This window comes from Nelumbo lutea, chromosome 3, assembly GCF_056320005.1.
Source record: "Nelumbo lutea isolate HS-2025 chromosome 3, American lotus-T2T, whole genome shotgun sequence".
Taxonomy (NCBI): Eukaryota; Viridiplantae; Streptophyta; class Magnoliopsida; order Proteales; family Nelumbonaceae; genus Nelumbo; species Nelumbo lutea.
In genome coordinates, this window is record NC_142686.1 from 3,523,211 (window position 1) to 3,541,232 (window position 18,022).

An 18,022-nucleotide genomic window follows, 5' to 3' on the forward strand; every position below is an offset into this window, starting at 1 on the left:
TAAATAAATATAGAATAATGAATTTATTGATTAGAAGCATAGATATATACATACATAATTGTACTATGTATGTTTTTAACTGATAAACTTGATATGTATAATGGTAATGTTTTATTGGGCTCAGATTTTAATTGGATTGCGTGGCATTAAATCTGCATCCAATCCGATGATATCATCCAAATCAGGGATGGTTGAATTTGGAGTTGAATTGGGTAGTGTATTTTTAGAATCCACTGATAGACTTATTGCCATATTGATTTATTTTTTAGTAAATTACAGACCGTCACCTGAACTTTATTTTGTGATAAATACCCGTTTGAACTTTTGGATTTCAATACTTTGAGTTTGATGATCAAGGTAAAATTATTGAATTACCCATTTGAGTTTGATGCATTGAGATAAAAAGCTATCAAAATGATAAAATGGGCATGTTAAAGTATAACCTCTTTTGGATTGGGTTACATTGCCTCCAAATCCTTAGCAAAGAGGAAACATAGTTCATCATCGAGGGGCTGAAGTGCAATAACCCAATTTTCATCATTTGATAGCTTCTGCTCTTAGCCTGCTGAATCTCAAATAGGCCATTTTGTAATTTTACCTTTAGCATTTACCCCATTAACAGAGTAGGGGTAAAGGGGTAAAGGGGTAAAGTGCTGAAGTCCAAAAGTTCAGAGGGAGTTTTTGTCGCAGGGTGTTAAGTGTCACCAGCCCTCAAGTATGGAGTTCTCAATGCGTTGGGACAAGTGACCAACCCAACAAAATTAAACTGATCTAACTGATTATGTTCGTTCTGGTTCTGTGGTTTGTGCTTTGATTAATAAATGGAGTGGAGACTGCCAGACCGTGGCTCAATTTGGAATGAGTACAAATACAAATACGCAGAATGCAAAATTTTATATTTTGTATTATGTTGTTTGTATTTGCGTTGTATATATTCTTTCCAAACTTAGCCAAGAGGAAATTTTCATAGATGGATAAACAATTGTTATATCAACATATAAATAATTTATTATTTTATTATCATTTTTATTAAGGATATATAATATTATAAAAAAAGAGGTTGTAAGTTGTTATTGTTATAGGTAATTGTAGATGTTAAGTATAATTGGATGTGATCCGAATAGACCTGATTAACCCCATTAATATTTGGTTCTGTTCTGGGAAAGCCTAATAGAAACAATATTTGGTTCGGGACTGGTCAACCCTGTCCAGAACCAGACTCGACCCATCAACAGCTCTACCCAAGCAAATAATTCACTTTTATTTTTATTTTGTCTCCATATTTGATCTGAGTTGTAAAACTTTTATAGACGCCATCTATTTTATGAGCTCTGGGAGACTGGGACAATGTCAATTTTCCGAAATTGGGTCCAACGGCTTCCCATATTTCAGTTCAATGAACAAATGACCTTAACACCCGGGCAATTGTCTTCTTCGGAGCAATGGAGGGATTGGTTTTAAGGTTATTAAACCCTTCCCTTCAGTTTCTGAGAACTGCTTAAACTTCCCTGTACTATGAGCTTTATTTCTCTCTTTGCGTATTGAAGATTGGAACGACCATTCCTTCTGTTAGTTTGGTGTAGGTGGAGATGGTAAAATTATCAGTATGCCCCAAGTGAAAATGTTTTACACTTTTGACTTTAATGAGAGGGTGTATTGGTAATTTTACCATATTGTCTACAACCATGGTTCAAAGCATTGTTAAGGGACACCGATTGGTCAAATTATTCTGGTATTACACCCGGTTTACGTAGTCCATTGTCAAAAAAGCGGTAATATAAAGCTCAGCCAACGACCCAATAGTTTAATCATGGTTTTCAAAACCAGGCTAGACTGGACGGTCGGACCGGAAAAGCCAGGAATTGGTCAGGTAATTGGTTCCATTTGACCCTAAAATCGTTTTTTTGGCCAAAACTGTTGATTTTGTCAGCGATCTGCTGATCTGGGCAGTCAAACCGTCACCCAGCCAACGGTTTTTGGTCGCTTTTATTTTTTATTCATTTTTATTTTTAAGTCAGAATGGGTCATTGGTTCGAATAGAATGATCGGACCATTCAACCTGAGAATCGGTCCCCAGAATGGTTACCTGTCCAGTCCGATTTTAAAAACCTTGAATTTAATTGGTCACTTTTGCATCCCTTCCATTTGAGAGTCCAGATCTACTCCTCAAAGTACATCTCACACCAACCTCACTGTATATCCTGGCCACACATCAGGAATATCTCCAATATTTGTAATTATTATTAAGGGAATACAGGGTGAGATTTGGCTGTGAGATCGGTGCGAAGCGCGCTCTGCAAGGAGCCTATCCCAATTCTCCATTCGAGAGGCCTAGAAGCTTTCCATGCTGTGAAATGTGAATGCCAGTAGACCTGCACGTGCACGTTTACCACCACTATAAGGGTTGATGGTAAATTAATAAATTGTCCATTCAATATTCCATGGGCTGACAACAACAAATATCAAAATGATGGTTTCTAAAGCATAAATTGTTCTTAATGCGTGTGATGAGTTGATCATTCTCAAGGCGTTCTCAAGATGAACTTTGTTGCTTTTCTCAAAAAAAAAAAAGAGATGAACTTTGTTGAAGGAAGTTGAGATAAACATGCGAGTTAGGAAGAAAGGTTGCATTTGAATAGGTTTCAGGATTTGTGTTTCCTAATTTTAGGGTTTGTGTTTTGGGGCTTAAAAGTGTTTTGACTCTAGAGTATGTTTTTACAAGAAACACTTAAACGCTAAAAAGTTAAAACGCTGATTTTTGGCCTGGTTAATCCTTAAATGGAACTCATCCAAGGCATATTTAATCATCCAAAAATCACATAAATGCAAGGTCAGGCGCTGCTGTCCCAGAGCCAATTTATGTTTGCTATTGTTGGCCTATATTTATAGTGGAAGATCCCTAAAAGGATAAATTGTTTGGAGAAAGTTCTTGTCTGGAATTTTATGGGCCTTTTTTAATATCTTAGAAAGGATGGAGGAGTCCAGATCAGATTTCAGCTTTGTTGCTCATATGTTTAGTGGAGTTGACTTTTCAATGTCAATGTACTCAACCTGTATTTCCTTCCATAAAATAGCCTAGAAAACTATTGAGATGATGATTACATAGGCATTGCCGTCAGCCAAAAAGCTAGGCCTAGTGATACTCGGGTAAATTGAAGTGGTTGTAATAGCCAAATCATCATCAGCAGCAGCACAGGCCCATCTGAGGTCTAGCAACCTAACCCAATGAGGAAATTAGACATGGGTTCAGTGATGGATGGGTTATGAAGCATCTTCCATAATAACTTCCAGCTAAGAGAAGTGAAACATGTATGGGAATATACAAAATCTATTTTTACATTTACTTTGTTCACAAATCACAACATACAGACTGTTCTATACACATGTTATTTACAAAGAGAAGCATTTACCAGACTTTTCTGTATTTTACAGTATACAGTGGGGTATTCTCTAAATTTATTTTTCTGTATGATGATACAATATTTAACCCCTCCATGATGCTAGTTGGAAGAACACAGTTACAGTGCTTTAGGTTTTTCCTGTGGTGTTTGGCTGAACTTTTGATATTTCTGCACAGTTTCTTGTTGAACGATTATGTACAGAGATGTTAAGAGTACGATCTGATCAATCTGAAATTAGTTCTAAAGAAGTTCCCCAGGAGGAAGCCTGCTGTCTCCTGGGGAGGCTTTGGAGAGAAACTCAGGTTCTGTTTCACTCGCAGTATGCTTTGCCCAATCTCTCTTTGGATGGATTCAATTGTTTTGAGATCAACTGGGTTTCCAGACACATCTGTAACGTAGAAAGTGTCTTTTGCTTTCCCACACTTTGTAGAGATCTTTGCTCTTTTGATGCACAAACTATTCTCCCGGAATATCCTGGTAATATCTGAGAGAAGTCCAACCCGGTCCTCTGTGCACAGTTCTAGCTCCAGTCCCTGCAAGACCAATAAATAGATTTTAAGAGAAACTGTTTCTATTTCCTAGGGATTCTCTTGATGATGGGAGGTGATATATCATTACCTCTGAAGTGCGCCTCTCAATGGCTGCTTCAAGACACTGTGTAACACGTTGTCTCTCAGCTTCTGAGCTTATAGGGAGACCATCAACATGTCGGATGTAGTATTCCTACAATTAAACAAGGAATATCTTTATATAGAGCAAAGAACAGACTGAAATACGTGCAACACAGGGTTGGGCATTTGTGTTGCAATGAATAGGATCATTTTTAGCCAATGCCCAAGAAACAGATAATCAGGACCAACAAGGCCTAAAAGCTTAGCCATCAATTGGCCATATTTGCCTGGTTCTTGCAGGAGGCATGTACTTGTCTGAATCAACACTAAACAAATTAAACTCGTGAGGTCAAATTTCATGTCTGGGTACATTCTTTGCAATCTGCAATCAACTCTTACTGAACTTCATCTTACCTGATAAGCTTCCAACCTCCCTGTGTTGACTGTTCCATGAAACACCACATACTGCATATCTGTTAGGGTGCATATAGTGTCAAACAAGAGCTTCGGTCTGTCTTTGGACCTCATGGTAACCACAGTATAGTCCTTCTCAACACAGTCTGATATGGTAACATGGGGCCTTGAACTCCTATCCTCATCAGTTCTCCCCATCCCTGTTACCCCAACCCTTTCATAGTCCCTGACTGCAAACATCATCTGATGCAACCTCCTCTCTGTGTGCATCACCCCAGGAGATGAAAGTGTCATTTTTGCTGTGTTCAGGTCATAGTTTCCTTTGAGAACATTGCACAAAAGTTCCTTAACTGTGGAAAGTCTTTCTGAGTCCTCAATTGCACACCCTGTCATCTCATCTGTCACATGAACCACTGCTGCTGCTCTAGCATTGTGTGTCCAGATCTCAGCATTGACTACATTACATCGAAGATTTTTGAGCACGGCACATACTTCGGACAGCAAACCAGGTCTATCAGCACCTGTTAGTTCAATTGAGGTATGCTCATTAGAGGGCATTGCTCCAACAGAGCCTCTCAACGAGGGTAAGAAGCAGGCATCTGTTTCAAGAGTCTGCAACATTTACAATAAGGAATCAACGATTATACATTGAGAGGAATAATTTCAGAAAAAAGGTGCATATCATAGAATTCTCTGTTAGCTACTAATTTCAGTTTGAAACTCTTCAAAAAATGAGTGTATATATAACCAAAAACGTCATGAACTTCTCTTTCCTTCTTTATTTTTTCTTCGTTTGGATATGACTTGAGACATAAATTGAGCAAAAATATGGAAATCTTCAATAGGGGTGCTAGGACAACTATTACTTGGCAAATGCTTTAGTCGAAAAAAAAATTGCAAGGTTGAACGTTGAACTGCTTGGTAAATAAGTACTTGCCTTCTGTATGTAATTAATGATTCCTTCATCTCTGATTTTGTTACCAGCATGGTCGGTCACATTGAACACTGAAACATTAACATTTCTGATTGAGAAGAAGAAGCCGAGGAACAAATGGAAGAAGGTTTGAGTACTTTTAAATTTGAAATAGGCAGATAGAGAAGAAAGAGTAGTACCATCCATGAACCATCCACCATCAGAAGATATATAGGCTTTTGTTATAGTAAGGTTCAGATCTGTGAGAACTTGGACAACTTCCAGGAGAATTCCATGCTCATTAGCGCTATCAATCTAATTAAAGAAACATAGTTGAGTAATAATTTCCAAGGATGATTACTTCATGGAGGCGTGTAAGGAGAGACACAGAATTCAGCAATTCCATATGTCAATTCAATACTAACAACTTTCTTCCGAGAAAAAGGAAGAAAAAAAAGAGTAAACAGAATGAAGGATTTACCTGAATTACAGTGGCATGCTCACAAGCATCATTGTCAATCACAACTCTGCATCAACAGAAGAAAATTAGACAAGGAAGCAATGGCAACAATGAACCCCAGAAGAAAGTAGAAGATAGTAAAGGGAGATAAAAAGAGGCGCACATCCTTGAAATATTAATAGTTGTTTACTCTATGTATCTCAGAAGGTGGATGCAGCAAAGCAAAACTAAAAAGGAAAACGGAAGTCTCCAAAGAAACAAGGGAAATTTTTAATTCACACCTCTATGCAAAGTTCTGCTGGAACTCTTAACAATCACAAGAGATTAGATGTGACACAAAACAACAACTCAGAAACTAAAAAGATTAAAACTTTAATTTCAACAGAAAAAAAAGGAGAACCTAGAAACTGGCCTACTTCAAAATTTTTAAATTTCAACACACCATACTTAATATCAAGCACACGGAAAATAATTCGTATAGGGGAAGTCAAGAGAAAGGCATTAACAAGGCAACTTTCAGAAAGAGGCTTTTCAGATAAACATTTGCAAAAATTACTATCTTAATAGCTCCTAAAAATTAAAATTCAAACTGCTACCACAAAACACAGAAAGTAATCTAATGCGAAAAAAAGGGGAGATTTGAAAACAGAAACAAGAAAAAGAAAGGACCTTGGCGGGTTCATCCTCCTGATAAGCTTAGCATACTCATTGTCCATTTCTGAATTTCTAATATTTGCAGACAACCCAATAGTTAAGAACAGATTAAGAATAAAATCCAGAAGTAGAAATAGTCAGTGTTATCGAGAGGGTGCATGAAGATCCCTCCCAAGTCCAAGGAAGGAGAATAGATGTGATGAGATAAGGGAATCAGAACATATAAGCAAGAATAAAGAAGAGAAAGAGATTTAGATTTAGAGAGAAAAAAAAAAAAAAGAATAAAACAAAACGAGAAAGTGAGGAACTGAGGACCTTAACCCTTGGAAGACCAACTTCTAGTCTTTCAACGCTAACCAGATTTCATGAAGCTTTGGTCATCCTGCCCGAATGGTAACGCACCCGGCGGTAGGTGACTTGTAGGTCAGTGATTGGTCGCTCAAACAGTTACGCATTTGCCCGAACTATATAAAGCTGCCCCTTCACACGGTGAGATGAAATTTTGAGTGCGTCAATGCAATGGGTCTCACTCTCTCTCCCCTTTTACTTCGCTCATCCATTATTGTCCGTTCGCAGCGCGGGAATTTAAGGAGCACGTGAGTTTTGGAAGTGTTAGTTGGCATCCTGCAAGGAGGAAGGGGCACACACACATGTACGGACCTTTGCCGGTTCATTTGGTCGCATGCCCAACCGGTTTCCAGATCATGATAATTATGCTTTTTTTTTTCATTTTTTTGATAAAAAATTAATTATATTTTTATTTTGGATAAATTTGTTAAACTAGCTAATCGAATAAATGTACTCTTACGGCCCTTTCGTTTTATCTCCCCTTTGCGCAGCTTGTCTCATCATGCTGATTGGCTGAAATGTCTTGAAATTGTTCTTTTTACCTAGGGTTTTCATCGGTGGTAGATACATTTGTGGGGCCGACGACGTAAGGCAACCTCACGAGATAGGTGAATCGAAGAAATACATCGAAGGTTTCCCGGTGGCTGAGCCCAGAGTTAGTGAAAAATGTGGACGATATCAATTTGTTCATATATCATAGATGTTATTCTTAATACTAGGCAGAGAGATGGGTCAATAGGGTATTCCTTTTTCTCCATTGCTAAAGAAACAGGATGATCATTGAACTTGATCGTGGGAGATTAAGTCAAGTTCATGGGAAACGACAGAGATCTATTCTCCGGGGATGATGACAAATGAGGTGTGGTGTGAGTAATTATCCAGTTACTGCACATTCCCACCCACCGGAATCCTTCCACATAAACGATTGTAACTCACATCAAACATACGTAGTAATTCCAATTTGGTGATATCTTCCGGAATGCTTCCTTGAATCCGGTTGTGTGATAGATACAGACCTGGGGGAACGAGAGATCTCTTAAATAGAAAAGATTTGTACTTATGAAGCGTTGTATAATTGTTTTTTTTTATAAATAATAAATTATTTAAAATTTATCATTATTTTTTTATAAATTATCTTAAATTCACCATAACTTTTTAAAACGACCAAAACTCACCATACATCAATGATAACTTTGATCAAGGGCATCATTAATTTACTATTATACCTTTCTTCTGCCGCCAAAACCTTTCTTATTTCCCTTTCTTTCCGTACAATGGTCAATGGAGTTAACGATGGGCGTTGTATTACCAGTTAATCCCCACGCTCAATGGTCTTGACTCCTGACTCCAGACGAACTTTTTACTTGACTACTTCTATAACCGTCCGAACAGATAAAACAGGAAACCGTGTCAATTAGTCCATTTCCACAATTCCACCTAGCAGGAAACAAACTCCTGCTTCAACTCTTCCATGGCGGGACATCTCCGATCAAGGCATATGGCTTCTTTCATGGCTCTATGTGCACCTCTTCTCCTTCTTATCCTTTCTCTTTCTCTGCTTTCACGATGTGGTTCAGGCAAAACCTTTCTCCGACCTAACCTCTCCCTATCTCTTGCCGGCAACGTTCCCCGCCAGTTAGGCAGTTACCAAAAGATGCTCAAAACCTTCAAGATCTTCGCCTGTACTCCAGAGAAGCCCCAACCCTTCGGTACCGCAGTCGAATCGCTCTTCCACGATTCTCTCCTGAAAAGCTCCTTCGTAATGACCAACGCCAAGGATGCCCATTTGTTCTACTTGCCTTTCCCCCCAAATTCCTCCCGTAACTACAGAGGGACCGTCCGATTGATCAGGAATCTGTGGATGGACATCCCCTTTTGGAACCTTACACTCGGGGCTGACCACACATCTACGTCTCTTGTAGCGGGATTGGCATGAACTTCGACAGGAACATCGTCGAGTTGAAGAAGAACTCCGTTCAAATCTCATGTTTTCCGACAGCCGAAGGTAGGTTTATCCCTCACAAAGATGTCAGCTTTCCTCACCTCAACGACCAACATCTTCACGCGCCGCCCAGCAACGGAACTGCCAAGTACCCGGGCTACTTAAACCTAAACGGCAGTGGGGATCAAAATGGGAAGCTCAAATCGACGTTCTCGAACGAATTGCATGGCGATCTCCAGTTCCTGGTCGAATCTGAGCCGTCTGATCCCGCGTTGTACGCAGAGAGGTTGTCGAGCAGTAAGTTCTGCTTGTTTTTCTACGGATGAGATGATCCACTGTTAGTGCATCAATCAACTAATGAAAATATTATAAAACTAAAAAAAAATCGTTTATAGAAAATTTTGGGTACATCTCTAATATGAATCCAACTATGGTGTATTGTGATATAAAATTTAATCAATTAAGATATTGTATAATTTACTTACTTTTCATTAGTTCTCATTTCAGAAGGTATACTTAACATTAATGGCTTTAACAAAATTAAAAATTCATTTATATGACGCATTGCTTTATCATGGGTTCAAGTTTCTAACATGCAGGACAGCTTTAACCATTTGTATAAAATGGTTAAAAACAGAGTAAGAATGTACCATGTATCTGCATTTTTTATCTTTAATAATGACATGATTTGAACCAAACCAGAAAAGTTGAAGAATTATGTGCCACAAACACATATTATAGACCCACACATAAATACCTAAATGCTAAATATAATAAGAAGCAACTACTGAAGGTCCAGGGATTCAGGCAGATACCAAAGGATTTAGAGCCATTATCATTAAAATGACAGTAATAATATTACAAGTACAAGAGCAATCAGCAATTATAATGCCCTGAACAGGAATTTGTAGAAAGAATTAATACTCAAGGAAGTAGAACTGTTAAAACCAGCATGTAAGTAGAGAATTAACTTAACTCACAGAAATGCAATGTAAACACTTAACACATTTCTAGTCCCTAACTCATGGAAGGCAAGCTATCAGGTGTATATGTCCATGATGCTAATTACGCCACAAGAATAAAAGACTAAAGAAATGATATCTGCTTCTCTTACTGGTATGTTGACATGTACAAGTAATTTTTCCAGTTCAGCCAGTTCACTTCTTATCAGCTCTTTTCCATTATTACGGTCACCATCCTCTGCCTCTTCTCTGCTTTCTGAACTAATGTTTTGGGGAGGCAATAGTAGTAGGCCACCTAATGGCTGTCTTTGCATAATGTAATCTGCCAAGTTTAAATGTAAAAGGTAGAAACATGATTAGATACAAAGATATGCACATTACCGATTAAAAAAATTAAGGATTTCACTTGAGAATTGAGGTAGTGGAAAATGATTTGAGGATCGAGAATTTAACCATAGATATGGCCCTAGATAGAATGGATTGACAAAACTGGATTTTTTTTTCTTTTGAAGGGCTACACAACGGGTTGAGACCCCTGGCTTGGGGAGTGGGGGGCAATTGATGAAGGGTGATTTGGCCCGACCTAACGAAAAGGGGACATATGGGCATGACCTAACCAAGAGATGACAACTCAGCCTGGCAAGATTAGTTTGCAACAATTGAGCTCGGGTATTCAGTCACCTTAGCATAAGGCTCACCTTGGTGCAGGGCCTCCTCGGCACAAGGCTCACCTCGGTGTCGAGGCACCTCGGTATTCAATCCAGCTCAGAACTAAAAGACCAAAGTACCAGCTCGGCACCAACAACTCGAATCGCCACGCAACTGACTCCCGCGTAACCAACTCCAGAGGTCTCTCCAATAGATCCCGAATCTCTCGAGATCATGATGAACTAACAGATCTTGACTCTTCCGAGATTACAATGAGGACTCATCCCGACTCTGCCGGAGTCGGAAGTGGAACGATAAGCCTTACCTGTATACGAACGCACGATGTTTGGCCATGTGTCTGCCTCAACTGGTACTGTGACCCCGGCCAAGAGATCTAACTTCTTCACCGTTGAACCCCACCAGGGGCACGTCTGCCGGTTTCAATTCGCTTTGTGCTGAATTCTAGCCCATGCCTCACCAAGGTCTTCCATTTGCCTTGACTATACTTGTGTACTTAATTATTCATATATTTTTGAAATTTTTAATTTCCTCAAACCAATAGGCAATTGCTTTACTTCTCCCTTGTTTCTCCATAGTGAAATTCTAATGTCATCTGATACTAGGAGTGCTAAATGTGACTTAGAGAAAACATGTCACAAGGGTCTAGTGAAGACATTCTGGAGATCTTGAATTAAAACTGATATCTTGCTAAAACGCATTGGATGGTACGGTTTTTTTGTAGCTGGGATCAACAAAGCAATAAAATGTTTTAACACTAATCTTTTGCTATTTCTGTACTATATTTGATGCCATCATTAGGAATTCCATATTATAATTGGCAGTATATAATTTCAGTTGACAGACGCATGTATATTTACATTGATAATAAGATGTAAAAGTACATCATTAAAAAATAAGTAAATTTGTATTCAAGTGGGCTTTTGATAAAAAAATGCATATGTTTTATTGGAATTCCTGTTTGCATCCATTATAACTAAAATTCCAATATGTTTTATTGGAATTCCTGTTTGTATCCATTGCATCCATTACAACTAACTCAATTTTGCAAATTTTACTGTCTACATCATGGTTTTAAAAATGAACCGGTGACCGGTTCGGTTGCGTGCCGGTGGTGATTACGGAGCGTTTGATTCTGGATCTTCCGTTCATGGACGTGTTGAGATGGTCGGAGATCGCGGTGTTTGTGGGAGTAGGAGGAGAGGTTGAGGGGATGAAGAAGCAATTGGATTGCATGCTCCAGAAGATACACCAGAAAATACAGAGAAAGGGGAATTGGAATGCCAAAACAATGAAGAAAACTCATCTATGCACCCTTCCTTGGACATTGAGAGTAAGAAGAGCCTTCCTTTGATGTTGAGAGCAAGGAAGACTCTTAGTGAGGAATCTTATATATGAAATAGGATTGGGCGCTTAAGGGTATTTCGGTCAATAAAATGTTTAATAGGCTGATTCATCATTCAGGGGCAGTTTAGTCATGAAACATGCATTTAGGTTGGCATGGACAACTTGGGTCATTGAACTTTAACGGTGTTTTAACGGATGGTGAGTTTTAGAAAAATAATATCTTACTAATATGTTGAATTTTGGACGTTTTAAAAAGTTATGATGAGTTTAAGATAATTCATAAAAAGTGATGGTAGGTTTTGGATAATTTCCCTTTCATTTACTTTCGTTCTCTGCTGCAGAATCTGATGGAGAACTTTTTAGAAAAATTGTGGGAATGGGAGATCTCTTTGTAAGGGTTACAAGAGCATGGGATAGAGAAATGCACCCGCACAATCAGCTATCAAGCAGCAACGACCACAACACACCATCACCTTCACCACCGCAGTTGCCTCTTCGGTCGCCAAGGTATAGGATGGGGAAGAGTAGGAGGTTTGTAGCAGGCCTGCAAACTCGGATTGGAGACCCTAGCAATGGGCCAACAACCTCGGACAGTAGAAGACGATGAGATTTTGAGCTGAATGGTGTTTTCCCAAGCTACAACTCTGTTACCGGTGATAGAAACGGTGTTCTCCCAAGCTACAACTCTGTTACCAATGATAGAAACGGCATTCCCCTCTCTCTGTCTATGAACGCCCCTTTCATTCCTATCTTTATTTTTTGTTTTTCTTTTCTTTGTTTAAATTCAACCACTTTTGCCTCTGCAACTTCCGGAAACAGCCATGAAGATGGAAGAATGAGGGAGGATGGAAGTTGCTATCATCACCGGTTCGAGTTGCAGCAATGGTGGTATAACAGGGGATAAAAAAAGAACAAAAAAAAAGAAGAAGAAGAAGGAAGGAGGAAGGAAGATTTAATGCCATTGGTTAAAGTTGCAGCAATGGTGGTGGAACAGGGGAAATAAAAGAGTGTGAATCCTTGGAATAAGTGAAAACAACGGCGACGGTTTAAGGGAAACTCTAAAAGAAAACATAGTCAAATTTGATTTAAGGGTAAAATAAATATTTAAATAATTTGCCCTTTTATTTTTGGAAGAATGATTATTCAGCCCACCTCAAAATTCTTAACCTCATGGAATATGTGAGATAAATCATAACCATGGATTAATGTCAAATCCACAATAAAGATGCTACTAATAAAGTTTGGGAGGCTGTAATTTCAGAATTCTGGAGTGGGCTGCATTATACTTCTCAGTTTTTTTTTTTTTTTTATAATCTTTTGTATGGATACACCTACCCCCTCCCCCCACTTCCCCCCCACCCCACCCCACCAAAAAAAAAAGAAATTTAAAAAAATAAAATGTTGAGTCTCTTTCATAGTACAGTAATGATTGAGAATTGGTTAAACACTCAAATGTCTAGAGTGAACGGATATGATAACATATTTGACCAATCAAAATTACACCGTGAATTTTGATGAATTTTTATTGGTTAATTAGCCTTGGTGCAAATCCTTCTCTATAGGAGATTCATATTGTTATAGCGTCCATATTTTCACCACTTTTCCTATGTTTGAAACATTGAAACATGCCATAAGATGGATCTAATTGAAAGGTTAATTATAAACCATCCCAAAAATCAGCTTACATGGAAAGCCTCTAAACCTTTTGATACCAAGTATTTAGATGGATGGTGGAGACTTCTACAATCAAATTGTCAAAGTCACATGATGAAATAATTAATTTGTTGTGCATCTACCAAAGTTTTAGTTGGGATACATTGAATGATGGGTCCTGAATTTTGAAAATGGGACAGATAACAGCTGGTTCTAAGAGGTCCGAAACTCTTTTATGAGTCCTATGTTTTATACCCATAAGATTAAATACTCATTAAATATTTGTGAGCTTTTTTTTTTGTTTATCATAATCATCACCTAAGCCTTATCCCAATTATAATGGGTAGGGGTGTTCACGGTTTGGGTAAATAAACTGTGGGTCTTTTTTGTGAATCGAATTGGTAGTATTAGTTTTTAGAAAATTGGTATTTAGAACCGAATTGAAACCAGTCGATTAACTGGTTGATCGGTTCAATTTGTCAGTTTTTCTGTTTTTTTACTTTATAATATTTATTATAAAAATATATAATAAAAATTATAAATATATATAATACGTATTTATTAATTTATAATATATATAATATATATAATGTACATAAATATATAGAAAAACATGTATATCGGTCGGTTTGGTTAACCATCAGTTTTTTAAATTGGTTAACCGAAACCAAACCTACTGGTTTGGTTAACCGATTTTTCGATTTGGTTTTTCATTTTTTTTTTGCTCACCTCTAATAATGGGTTTTATTTCATGAATCTTATTTTGTCATTCCATTCTTTTTATAATATATCTAAGTTAAATTATGAGCACTTGAATCATTTCTTACTACTTTGATCCATATCTTTTTTGGTCTACCTCTAACCCTTCTAATCCCTTTAACATGCAACAAATCATTTCATCTTATGAATGTTGTCAATGGTCTTCTATGCTTGTGATCTAACCATTTTGGTCTGCTTTCTCTCATTTTATCACTTGATGGAGCTACTTCATAAATTCCTTTGAAATGATTTTATTTTTGGCCCTATCCTTTCTAATTTTTCCATTCATCTATTTTAACATATGCATTTCTACCATACTCATTTTTTAGGCATGCTATTTTTGGAATGCCAACACTTTGCTTTATATAGCATAATTGCCCTTACAATTGTTTCATAAAATTTTTCTTTTAATCTAAGTAGTATTTACTTATCATATGATATTCTAGATGCATCTTTTCATTTTGCCCAATTTGGTGTAATTCTTTGAGTGATGTTCTTTGTAATTACTCCCTTGTTATGAATTATCAAAATATGGTATTAAAAAAGGTTACATTGAGTTATCTCTTGGTTTTCGATCCTAAGTATACTTTGGTTTGAACTCTTAATATTATTAAATTTACGTATCATATATTCTATTTTAGTCTTATTTTAAAATCTCTTGTTTCAAGGGTATTTGTCCATAAATTTAATTTTGTATTTAATCTTTTATTAATTTCATCAATTAAAACAATGTCATAAAAAAATAACTTGCATAATGAAACTGTTTAATCAATTCATCTATAATAAATGCAAATAAATGAGGGCTAAGTGTTGAACCTTAGTGAAGACCTATCATAACCGTAAAAGTTGATGTATCTCCAATAGGTGTTCTAACATTGCTTGTTGCATCCTCATGTGTATGTTTAATTATGTTTATACACCCATTTGGAACCCTTTTTCTAAGATACACCATATTATCTCTCAAGGGATCATAACCTTTCTTTAAATCAATGAATATTGATGAGGGCATTTTGGTCACCCCACACAATTACCGACACGTGGATGTTGGTGATAATGCAACATCCAGCATAGCGAAACAACTCACCAAAGTGACACCAAGTGCACTGCTGAGCTGGGGCAAGCTTGGCCCGCCGACAACAACAACTATCCCACACGGTTGTAGACACGTGGACGCTGTCAGCGATGCAGTGTCCAACTCAGAAAGACAACTCAACAGATCGACACGTGGCAATCGACATCAGGTGCGTGGCCAAGCTGGAGCAAGCTCGGCCCACTGACAACAACAGCTCGCCCCGAAAACGTCCCGCGCGCCGCGCCCACTCGAACACCGTTACCGCGACTGCAGGAACAGCTCGCCGAGCAATACGCCGCAAGACTCGCGGATGATCTGTAACTGTCGCGCAAATCTAGCAAGTGACACCTTAATGCACCTGAAAATAAGGAAACAGCCCCACAAAGAGCTCAAGACAATTAGTTACCTGAGTCCAAGAGCCTATATAAGACATCTAGATCCACCTAGAAATGTATGTACACTGATACTCTCAAGCTCCCTTACATTCTCAGAGGTTACTCCTACACATTCGCTGACTTAAGCATCAGAGTGCCCTCCCTGGGTAAAAGCTACCTGGGCACTCTCACCTTCTTCTCTTTTATAGCTCGCTTCAGCTCGGATACCTAGTTCGCGACTTGTCCACGCAGCTCATCCACATAGCTCAGCCCAGCCAGATTGCTGCTAATCGGAGTCCGAGTCACAACACATGAGGGAGCATCCAGATTGTGCATCATCTATTGGTGGGCCTATTTTGTGCTTCATCAAATACCATAGAAAATCTCTCTTCTTCTCAATTTTTCTATCAATCATCTCAAAATAAAGATATTTTCCATGGTTGATTTTTTTGGCATAAAATCAAATTGGTTTTTCGATATACTTGTTTCATGTCATAACTTTTGTTTAATTACTTTCTCTTAAAGCTTTATAATGTGGCTTATGAGTTTAATCCCTTATAATTATTACAACTTCTTATGTCACCTTTAGTGTTAAATAGAGACACTATGTTTCTTTTTCTCCATTCATTAGGCATCTTTCATTCTTTCATTATCTTATTAAATAGTTTAGTTAGTCATACTAAGACTACCTCTCTTAGACTCCCATACCTTTCCACACTTATAATATTAGAATACCAATGCAGGTCTTGACGCATTTCTCTTCGCTCATCTTATTTAACAATTCTTTCACTTCATTAGTTTTGATTTTATGAAGGTACATGTTATTTTTAATACAATCAATATTATTAATCATCCCTCCATTAGTGCCCTATACAAATTTTCATTTAATAATTAATTTTCAAAATAATTTTACATCTTTTGATTTCCTCATCTTTTTATCAAGACTCTTTGATCTTTTTCTTTTTCTTTAATGCGTCTAAAATTATTTTAATCTCTATCATTCCTTTTTCTCATCTTTGTGAGCTTATGAATTCTTTTGCTCTCGCTTTGTCATTTATTTATGTGGCATTGAACTTAATAAGACATTGTAGCAACTTGGAATTTTAAGAACCAATGAAGCTTTGGGTTGGCATTTGAAATGGAAAAACATAAAGCTAATAAGTTGGGTATAAAGATATTGCCACCTATCCCATGTTTGGAGCATCGAAATTAGGACTGTAATTGAGTGGGTTTTGTATCAGCTCACATCTGATTCCCATCCAAAATCCAATATACTGGACTTTATATTATTAAGTTTAAAATAAAGAATCTTGAAATGTTAAAAAAAACTAATTATTTCTAAATTTATACATGTATAATAAATTTATATAAATAAAATGTTAAACTTATTTATTGTATATGGGGTTTCAGATTTCCCATTCACAGCTCTATCCAAAATCCGTTATCAGATGTGTGCTACCACGATCAACTAAGCCAAAATCAGCTTGTACAGATTGTTCCAACCCTCCGAATTCTCAACTATATAAAAAAATGTTTTTTTCATTTTTAAGCTAAGTATATTTTTTTCATTTCAAAAAAGAAATATAAAAAAAATGATATGAAAGAAGTGACTTTGCAGTATTCTAAGACATAATTTCATTTGGGGCTCAGCTCATGGAGTTCCGATGGAGTAGAAACAAAGTTGGCTTGACAACCTATCAAGAGTGAATACGCTAGTGACTTGTATAAATGGGTTCACAGGTGACCCACACCCTATGGCTTATGTATACAGACATGTTCACTCTTAATAGATTTTCTAGCCCGCTTTATTTCTTAGCCCATGTGGTCCCCAGTTCACGATCTTCCCTAATTCCTGAAAAATGGGACAGGTGGCAACATGTGAGGTGTGTTGATTTTGTTATCTCCTGTCAATTTGAATTTGGGGCCTCTGATAACTACAATAAAGAAATATCTAGAATTGGCAAGAAAAAGAGAAGTGACGAACGCGGGGCTTTAGACATGGCTTGGATGATGTAAATCGGCTCTTTTGTTACCTTTTGTCACTTACAATACATTACATTCAGGTATATCAAAATCATCAAAACCTAATCGAGAAGTTCCTTTCCAGGAAAGTGCAAAAGTTGTCTAAAAAGCAAAATGTATTTTATTCCAATTTGTATTTTGCCATTTCCTTATTCTTTTTCTTTTTCTTCTCCTGAGTTTTCTTTCTTTTCGCATCAAAATTTAATTAATGTGAACTGGAGATCACATTTACTCTCCACAAGGGGCCGCCCCACAACGCTCCATAACGTATCCACACTGTGTATTAGAAATATCTCCCAATGATTATCATCGGATGCTATCATCATTGGAAGATATTTCCAATACATACACCGTAAGGATGTCTTGTGGGCGGCCCCTTGTAGGGAAGAGACGTGAACTCGCATACCTAAACCCGATTGGCCCA

The 18,022-nt window shown here is 37.4% G+C and overlaps 1 protein-coding gene and 2 long non-coding RNA genes across 5 annotated transcripts; 2 read left to right on the forward strand and 1 right to left on the reverse strand.

Annotated features, from left to right (window-relative positions):
• Positions 1 to 3,312: 3,312 nt before the first annotated feature.
• Positions 3,313 to 6,966, reverse strand: LOC148862413 (ACT domain-containing protein ACR6-like). Of its 3 annotated transcripts, XM_088979203.1 has the most exons (8): positions 6,769 to 6,966; positions 6,469 to 6,525; positions 5,821 to 5,866; positions 5,540 to 5,654; positions 5,364 to 5,431; positions 4,427 to 5,038; positions 4,020 to 4,124; positions 3,313 to 3,934 (listed from the first exon to the last, which is right to left on the reverse strand). In XM_088979203.1, exons 2-8 carry the CDS (start codon positions 6,513 to 6,515, stop codon positions 3,608 to 3,610), a joined length of 1,320 nt encoding a protein of 439 aa, XP_088835329.1. In that variant the 5' UTR covers positions 6,516 to 6,525; positions 6,769 to 6,966; the 3' UTR covers positions 3,313 to 3,607. The 3 variants fall into 3 exon arrangements, with proteins under 3 accessions (XP_088835329.1, XP_088835330.1, XP_088835328.1); XM_088979204.1 differs by lacking the exon at positions 6,469 to 6,525 and having other exon boundaries at positions 6,769 to 6,889; XM_088979202.1 differs by lacking the exon at positions 6,769 to 6,966 and having other exon boundaries at positions 6,469 to 6,764.
• Positions 6,967 to 8,210: 1,244 nt separating this feature from the next.
• LOC148862414 (uncharacterized) lies at positions 8,211 to 11,138 on the forward strand. The gene is made up of 2 exons (XR_016110179.1): positions 8,211 to 9,040; positions 10,218 to 11,138. It is a non-coding gene; the product is annotated as an uncharacterized LOC148862414 (long non-coding RNA).
• A 640-nt stretch (positions 11,139 to 11,778) lies between these two features.
• On the forward strand, positions 11,779 to 12,524 carry LOC148862415 (uncharacterized). The gene is made up of 2 exons (XR_016110180.1): positions 11,779 to 11,916; positions 12,060 to 12,524. It is a non-coding gene; the product is annotated as an uncharacterized LOC148862415 (long non-coding RNA).
• The last annotated feature ends 5,498 nt before the right edge of the window (positions 12,525 to 18,022 follow it).